Genomic DNA, 9,191 nt, shown 5'->3' on the forward strand with positions numbered 1-9,191 from the left:
AACCATGATTTGAATTGACAATTTAACAATTGGAATCGATTGAAACAAGATAGATTTGATCTTCTTGTTCTTCTCTAGAATTATAGCAGCTCCAATTATGTAGTGCAGGTGAAGTACATATAGATGCAGATAAATTAGAGGGACTGAATTGTGAATGTGGAAAGTAATAGAAAAATGCTTGCCTCATTTTAACCAGCTAGCCCTGACCAGCTTAATTAGAGTGATGCTTCTTAATTTCTACCACTAACTCTGTTTACTTATCACGTTAATTAATTAATTAACTAATAACTAGTGGCTGCACGCAATGAAGGCTGTCACTGTGGAGAGATGCCCCATGTCGTGTGCGGGTCGCTCCTCATCATCCAACTCAACACTAGCGCGAATCTATATGATTTTCTTTACTAATTAAACAAGCAAAGCCACTGGTAATTACTCGCTGACATGTGGGTCCTATGAGAGATTAATGTAAATGATGAGGCCCACCATTCAGTGAGTGCTCTAGTAGTTAACCGGAATGTAAACCTCAAGGTTGGCACACGGTTAATTGGCACTGTAAAAAGCTATTAGTACTCTAATTTCCCTGCATCAATCTTAAACAATGGTGTACTAATTTTTGTTGGCTTACTGTAATTTTAATCTGCAGCTGCCTGCTGTGCGCGTGATATACACGTGATCCAATGTTGGAATAACCCATACAGCATCTTGACATCTCTATGCTGGAAATTTACCATTTAGCTAATTAATTAACTAGCTAGAGGCTCCGGCCTAGTTAACACTCTGTTAATTGGAGTACTACAAAATGGGATTCTACTATGTTTACTTGCGACAATCAAGCAAGCATGCGTTATTCAGAATAGCCAGGCTCTTAGGCCCCTTTTGAAATGCTCAATAGGAAAAACAGTTGGGAAAAAAATAAAGTAGCATGTTTTTTCAATCGTATAGAATCGAAAACACACGAAACGGAAAGAGAAACCTTTTTTTTTAACAAATTGACTAGTGCCACTTTCATTGAACAGAGAAGGAAAACTTTACAAAACGAAAGGAAAAAAAAGAAGCTGAGGACCTTCCATCCGAGCTAACTAAAAGAAAGCCAATTATTAAGACTTTTCGCTCCTGCTAAGGCCCAAGTTTTAGCCTCTTTCTTGATCTTGGCTAACAGGGAGGTAGCTGAAATCTCCTTCTGTTGGAAGGTTATGCAATTCCTTTTGTTCCATATCTCCCAGGCGACCAACAACACCAAAGTGCGGAGTGCCTTCTTAGGTGTCTCTTGTATATTTACGGTAGCCTCCCACCAATCTAGCACCATCGAAGTTTGCCGCCATTGGCTAGATTGTAGTCGCTCGCACGCTGCCCACTCCGCTAGTTCCGCCCAGACTCTTCTTGTGTATCTACATTCCGCGAGGAGGTGCAGGGCTGTTCCATGGGTCCGGCGACGTAAGGGGCAGATGGAACCGTTTAGTCAATCTCTTGTCGCTAGCCTGTCAGAAGTCCAGACTCTATTTTGGATGATTAGCCAGGCAAAGGTCTTGCACTTACGCAGCGCCCAGGCTTTCCAGTTTAGCCTGTTGAAGTTGGTAGCGGTGGTTCCAAGGAGTTGTGCGTTATATGCCGTTGATGTCGTGTATTCGCCGTGGTTAGTAAGCTTCCATGTTATATTGTCCTCCTCGTGCTCTACCAGGTGTAGAGCCTGAATGGCACTCCAGACCCCGACAAGTTGATCAATCAGGTCTATTGTCTAGCCTGCAATCCCGGCAGGTGCAAGTCAAAGAAGCCATTGGTTTGCTTGCGAAGCTTGTTGAAACATTTTGTTCCAAGAAAGATTGAACTGAAGAAAAGTCTTAATGTGGCTTATTTTCCTATGAAATTGATAATAAATGCAATCCTATGAAGATTTTCAAATCCTTCCCTTGAATCAAAGGAGCCTACATGAAAAAGAATCCATTGGGAATTGAAATCTCGTGCCAATCCTCCATTTGAGAGGATTCCTTAATGTTTTTTTTAACAAAATAGTAAGTCTTTTCATGTTTTTTTCGACCAAACTAAAGATGATAGGAGATTAATTAGGTCAATTATGTGATCTCTTTACACATTTTCAATTAGACATTTGATCATAGCAGTCTGAATATACAAACTTCAAACCTGCAGTCTTACTTTTCAAACTGCATTTTAACGTTTTGTCCCCCTCTGAATACATACAATCCTGACCAACCTATGTACATACTCCCTTGACTTGACTTCAAGACTATTTGGCCAAAAAAATAGTATACATTAGCCTTTGTACGGTCGAACATTGCCTATAATTATTTTGGGTGTTAATTTTCGGAAACAAACCCTACCTTTTTGCCGCGCATTTCATGGGATTTAATGCTGCTTTTGCCCTCACTGATGAAGCAAGCAAAATTAAATTGTCAACATTCAATCGACTTGTGCAGGGGACACAACACCGACTGGCTTCCCCACAAGCCGCTTGCTTTCTAAAGCCATGAAGATCACCCCCATCAACCAACACCAGTACCACAGAAAGCCACAAATAACATTTATTAGAGCACACAATTAGGACATGTTTAGTTGCCAGCCACAGCTTAGCACAATTTACCATATCTAGAGTTAGACAAGTTTGATAAATACAGATACTAACTGTTTGGTTGCATTCGTAATTGTGGTAAAATTCCTTTTCAACAAATTAGATCGCACGTGGTAATAATAACTAAAAAGAGAGGCAAAATTCTATCTACGATATGACCAAGATTTTAAGCACATAACCTTAGGTAAGTTTGATAATTTCTATTGATAAAAAGGTAGCAACCTGTAGTTGCCAATCAAACATGTCTTACGGCCTGTTTGGTGGAACTTAAAATTCTGAGAAGTAGTTGGTTGATAGCCAGCTTCTGAGGATCTGGAAAAGCTGGGTTTTCCAGTTTCTGGCTTTAGTTCATTTTCTGGATTCTAGAACTACAGCTTCTCAAAATCTGGACCAAAAGATGTACTGTTTGTGAGAGCTTCTGATTATGGGAGAAGACGCAGCCGCACAAATTAAGTTAAGTAGTTGACAACTAAGTCAAGATTTTAATCTCAACCATAGATTTACAAAGCCAAGATACACATCAAGATTGGTGCGATTGAGACCAAAAGCATGGTGTACATGCTCCACATGAGTGTAGCATTGCAAATTGTTTGCAATTTGACAATAGAAATACTTGATCATAGCCAAAGGGCAGCTGCACACTAGAGACTAGAGTAGCTAAGCTCCCATTGTCAGTGCCACACCCAATTTTCTTCTCCCTTCTTCCCTCCCCCCAATGCACCCCCTTGTCTCTCTCTCTCTCTACACACACATCACCAATTGAATAGAGAGAGAAGAAGCAAAACTTTGTTAAATTGTGTTGGGGAGAAGCCCAATGCATTGAAGCAAGCACCCACATTTCACCATGACACCACCACCACCACTATCCATCTGGAGCAAGCAACCAAGCACCAAGACACAAGCAAACAGCTCAACCTGTTGAGTGTTTTGAGGAGGAAAAGAGAGAGAGAGTAGCTAGAGAGAGAGAGAGAGAGAGAGAGAGAGAGAAACAAGGTGTTTGTTTTCACTCTTGAACCATGGTGAGTGAGTGAAGAGTGAGAGTGAAGTTCATAGAGATCATCACCTCTCTTGAACCAAGCAAGCTTGGTTAGCATAGTGTATTGTGCACTGCCCCAAGCAAGCACAGCACGATTTTTGATGCAGCTGCCATTGCCACCATTGTTGCCAAGCCCCATGCACTTCCTTCTCCTCTTACTCCACCTCCTCTCCTTCTCCTCCTCCACCGCCGCCTCGGCTTCATCGGAGGTCGCCTTCCTGACGCAATGGCTCAACACCACGGCGGCGCGGCCGCCGGACTGGTCGCCGTCGGCGTCGTCGCCGTGCAAGTGGTCGCACGTCGGCTGCGATGCCGCCACGGGGAGCGTCACCTCCGTCACGTTCCAGTCGGTGCACCTCGCCGCGCCGCTCCCCCCCGGCATCTGCGCCGCGCTCCCGTCGCTCGCGTCGCTCGTCGTCTCCGACGCCAACCTCACCGGCGGCGTCCCCGACGACCTCCACCTGTGCCGCCGCCTCGCCGTGCTCGACCTCAGCGGCAACTCGCTCTCCGGCCCCATCCCGGCCTCGCTCGGGAACGCGACGGCCATGGCGTCGCTGGCGCTCAACTCCAACCAGCTCTCGGGCCCAATCCCGGCGTCGCTCGGCAACCTCGCCGCGTCGCTCAGGGACCTCCTGCTCTTCGACAACCGCCTCTCCGGCGAGCTCCCGGCGTCGCTCGGCGAGCTGCGGCTGCTCGAGTCGCTGCGCGCCGGCGGCAACCGTGACCTCGGCGGCGAGATCCCGGAGTCGTTCTCGAGGCTCTCCAACCTCGTCGTGCTCGGCCTCGCCGACACCAAGATCTCCGGCGCGCTCCCGGCGTCGCTGGGGCGGCTCCAGAGCTTGCAGACGCTGTCCATCTACACGACGATGCTGTCCGGCTCCATCCCGGCGGAGCTCGCCGGCTGCGGCAACCTCACCAACGTCTACCTCTACGAGAACTCGCTCTCCGGCCCGCTCCCGCCGTCGCTGGGCGCGCTGCCGCGGCTGCAGAAGCTGCTGCTATGGCAGAACTCGCTGACGGGGCCCATCCCGGACACCTTCGGCAACCTCACCTCCCTCGTCTCCCTCGACCTCTCCATCAACGCCATCTCCGGCGCCATCCCGGCGTCGCTCGGCCGCCTCCCGGCGCTGCAGGACCTCATGCTCAGCGACAACAACCTCACGGGGACCATCCCGCCGGCGCTGGCGAACGCGACGTCGCTCGTCCAGCTCCAGCTCGACACCAACGCCATCTCCGGCCTCATCCCGCCGGAGCTCGGCCGCCTCGCCGCGCTGCAGGTGGTGTTCGCGTGGCAGAACCAGCTCGAGGGCTCCATCCCGGCGTCGCTCGCCGGCCTCGCCAACCTCCAGGCGCTCGACCTCTCGCACAACCACCTCACCGGCGCCATTCCCCCCGGGATCTTCTTGCTCCGCAACCTCACCAAGCTGCTCCTCCTCTCCAACGACCTCTCCGGCGTCATCCCGCCGGAGATCGGCAAGGCGGCGAGCCTCGTGCGGCTGCGGCTAGGAGGAAACCGGCTCGCCGGGACGATCCCGGCGGCGGTGGCCGGGATGAGGAGCATCAACTTCCTCGACCTCGGCAGCAACCGCCTCGCCGGCGGCGTCCCCGCCGAGCTCGGCAACTGCTCGCAGCTCCAGATGCTCGACCTCAGCAACAACACGCTCACCGGCGCGCTGCCGGAGTCGCTCGCCGGCGTCCGCGGCCTGCAGGAGATCGACGTGTCACACAACCAGCTCACCGGCGGCGTCCCCGACGCGTTCGGGAGGCTGGAGGCGCTCAGCCGCCTCGTCCTCAGCGGCAACTCGCTCTCCGGCGCCATCCCGGCGGCGCTGGGAAAGTGCCGCAACCTCGAGCTCCTCGACCTCAGCGACAACGCCCTCTCCGGCCGCATCCCCGACGAACTCTGCGCCATTGATGGCCTCGACATCGCGCTCAACCTCAGCCGGAACGGGCTCACCGGGCCGATCCCGGCGAGGATCTCGGCGCTGAGCAAGCTCTCGGTGCTCGACCTGTCGTACAACGCGCTCGACGGCGGCCTCGCGCCGCTCGCCGGCCTCGACAACCTCGTCACGCTCAACGTGTCCAACAACAACTTCACCGGCTACCTCCCGGACACGAAGCTGTTCCGGCAGCTGTCGACGTCGTGCCTCGCCGGCAACTCCGGGCTCTGCACCAAGGGCGGCGACGTGTGCTTCGTCAGCATCGACGCCAGCGGGAGGCCGGTGATGAGCGCCGACGAGGAGGAGGTGCAGCGGATGCACCGGCTCAAGCTCGCCATCGCGCTGCTGGTGACGGCGACGGTGGCGATGGTGCTGGGCATGGTCGGGATCCTACGGGCGCGCGGGATGGGCATCGTCGGCGGGAAGGGCGGGCACGGCGGCGGGAGCAGCGACTCGGAGTCCGGCGGCGACCTGGCGTGGCCGTGGCAGTTCACGCCGTTCCAGAAGCTGAGCTTCAGCGTCGAGCAGGTGGTGCGCAACCTCGTCGACGCCAACATCATCGGCAAGGGCTGCTCCGGCGTGGTGTACCGCGTCGGCCTCGACACCGGCGAGGTCATCGCCGTCAAGAAGCTCTGGCCAAGCACCCGCAACGGCGCCGACAAGGACGACGTCGCCGGCGGCGGGCGCGTCCGCGACTCGTTCTCGGCGGAGGTGAGGACGCTGGGGTGCATCCGGCACAAGAACATCGTGAGGTTCCTCGGCTGCTGCTGGAACAAGACGACACGGCTGCTCATGTACGACTACATGGCGAACGGTAGCCTGGGTGCTGTGCTCCACGAGCGCCGCCATGGCGGCCATGGCGGCGGCGGCGCGCAGCTGGAGTGGGATGTGAGGTACAGGATCGTGCTCGGTGCGGCGCAGGGGCTCGCGTACCTGCACCACGACTGCGTGCCGCCGATCGTGCACCGCGACATCAAGGCCAACAACATCCTCATCGGGCTCGACTTCGAGGCCTACATCGCCGACTTCGGCCTCGCCAAGCTCGTCGACGACGGCGACTTTGGCCGCTCGTCCAACACCGTCGCCGGATCATATGGCTACATCGCCCCAGGTAAGTTTTTTCTTTAAGATAATGGAAGCTTTATCGAAACTTATTCAATTACATCAAGATGGTACAACCAATTGAGCCCACTCCGCTTAAAATTCACGCAACCAAAAAGGACAAACCACCCATCTTAAGCACAAATGTTGAACAGAATCATATAGTTCAGTGGCTTTCAATACTATGTCACAAAAGTTACTTCAATCTTTCACCTTCTGATTAACAAACATTGCAGAGTACGGGTACATGATGAAGATAACGGAGAAAAGCGACGTGTACAGCTACGGGGTGGTGGTGCTGGAGGTGCTCACCGGGAAGCAGCCCATCGACCCCACCATCCCCGACGGCCAGCACGTCGTCGACTGGGTCCGCCGCCGGAAGGGCGCCGCCGACGTGCTCGACCCGGCGCTGCGCGGCCGCTCCGACGCCGAGGTCGACGAGATGCTGCAGGTCATGGGCGTCGCCCTCCTCTGCGTCGCCCCTTCCCCCGACGACCGCCCCGCCATGAAGGACGTCGCCGCCATGCTCAACGAGATCCGCCTCGACCGCGACGACTACGCCAACGTCGACCTCCTCCTCAAGTCCGGCGCCGCCGCCGCCTCGCCGCCTCGCGCCGCCGCCGCCGCCACGTCGACGTCGTCGAGCACGCCGCCGAGCAGCAGCAGCTTCTCCGGCTCATCCGCCATGATCTACAACTCATCATCCAAGGCCAAGTCGCCATTCGATTGAAACCACCATATAACTCTGAACAGAAAACATAAGAAAAATGTTTGTGCCTTCTTGGGCTTGTTTGATGATCTTACATGTGTTTGTGGTGGAGAATTTGATGCGAGTTTGTTGTGAATTTGTGATGGTAGGTGGTGAGCTGTGTAAATGAATGGGGGGAAGAGGAGGAGAAGGATAGGCTGTTTGAATTCGTTTCTTTTTGTTTTGTTTTTGGAGAGTAGAAGTAGATGGAGCTGAGGAATTAGGAAGAACTAGAACCTGCAGAAGCAAAAAGCTTGATGGCTTTGTTTTGTTAGTGTTCAGTGTATGCCTGTTGAATAAAGATCCAAGATTACCTTACATTCCTAATCTGGCTATGCAGATGCTCAGGATTATTGTTCCACTTCAGATTAATCAAGAATGGTTATCCAATACATGTAGAATTAGTTTCACATCTGTAGGAAATGCAGTTCCAGGGTTTTGTTCTTCAGCAGTCAGTTCGGAACCTCTGAAGTGAAATCCTGTTACTTCAGTGGTCCAAGTCTACAGATAGCTCAATTGAATGATTCAAAAAATGGCTAGACATTTCAATTTTGAAACTTGGATTCAGAGTTTCAGGTTACCTGAAACATACATACTGTACATCCCAAGTCCAAAGCATGATCCTGCGCGGAGTGCGGGCGGACAATAATTGAAAGAATTAACAGCTGAAATTTTCAACACATAACTAAATTTTGACAGCAAATTCGAAAAGTCATAACTGATTATGAGGGCCTTTCATGACAACTCTTTTGCCCCAGACTCAAGCCTCCATCCCTATTGACCACTGGTTGGTGTAACATGTACCAGTAAATATTAAGACCTACTCCAGGATTCAACAGAGCAATTATTTTTGAGACTCTGACAATTATGAAAACTCAGTTGAACCATACTGTATACCCTAGTGAAAAAAGTTACCATGACTGGCCTGCTGCTGTTCATTTTCGTCAGTTACCCTCATATTGGGCAATGGTCATAGGCTGGGTTTAGTCAGCGCAAAGTTTGGATTTTGGTTTATATTGGAGATGATGTGACTGAAAAGTTGGGTGTGTATGACAGGTTGATGCGATGGAAAATGACTGAAGTTTGGATCCAAACTTTGGATATAAACACAGCCATAAACTAATTTCCAAGTTAACCTTACCCATGAAACTTGGATTATGAGTTTGAGGTTACCTGAAACATAAACTTGGACTCAGAGTTTCAAGTTAGCACCAGTCTTGATTCTGGGCAAAAAAGATGTCATGACTTATTCTTAATGAAAAATCGTGTGGACGGTCACCCCCCCCCACCCAACCCCAATCGAGCTCACGACTAATGAAAAATAAATTTATCATGACCTGCTGCTGTTTATTTTCACTAGTTAATTAACCCTCTTACGTTATACTAAGTGCTACTCGTTTTCAATTTGATAATTCAATTCAATAGAGAGCAATCGACAATATATAGGTGGAAGAAAAGAGGAAAACAATGTCAAGTAAGTAACTACCCTTTCAATTCAAAAAAATTAGATTACGGTTTTCTTAGACATTTTTTTAATACCAAAAGACATATGGGCAATGGCCAAAAATATACAAGATAATCAGTATCGAGATACTATTAGATTTTAGAAAATACATATTTTTATATAAAATATATAATATGTTGTATAAATTAAAGCATATAATATTGATTTTGATAAATTTAATTGGTTTTTAATGTAAACTTGAGCATATTTATTCATATTATTTTCAATCCACCTATTTTTAAATAATATTTTGTAGGATCGTAGGGATAGTAGAATTA

The 9,191-nt window shown here is 50.4% G+C and overlaps 1 protein-coding gene across 1 annotated transcript; it reads left to right on the plus strand.

The window, feature by feature from the left end:
* Window positions 1–3,663: 3,663 nt before the first annotated feature.
* On the plus strand, window positions 3,664–7,729 carry LOC4335004 (LRR receptor-like serine/threonine-protein kinase RGI2). The gene is made up of 2 exons (XM_015778054.3): window positions 3,664–6,671; window positions 6,898–7,729. Exons 1-2 carry the CDS (start codon window positions 3,722–3,724, stop codon window positions 7,389–7,391), a joined length of 3,444 nt encoding a protein of 1,147 aa, XP_015633540.1. The 5' UTR covers window positions 3,664–3,721; the 3' UTR covers window positions 7,392–7,729.
* Window positions 7,730–9,191: the final 1,462 nt, after the last annotated feature.

The sequence above is a fragment of the Oryza sativa genome, chromosome 4, assembly GCF_034140825.1.
Source record: "Oryza sativa Japonica Group chromosome 4, ASM3414082v1".
NCBI classification, from domain to species: Eukaryota; Viridiplantae; Streptophyta; class Magnoliopsida; order Poales; family Poaceae; genus Oryza; species Oryza sativa.

Coding starts and splice junctions, on each gene's coding strand:
- LOC4335004 (XM_015778054.3), top strand. CDS start 3,722: ATGCAGCTGCCATTGCCACCATTGTTGCCAAGCCCCATGCACTTCCTT. Junction 6,672..6,897: donor ATATGGCTACATCGCCCCAG/GTAAGTTTTTTC, acceptor CAAACATTGCAG/AGTACGGGTACATGATGAAG.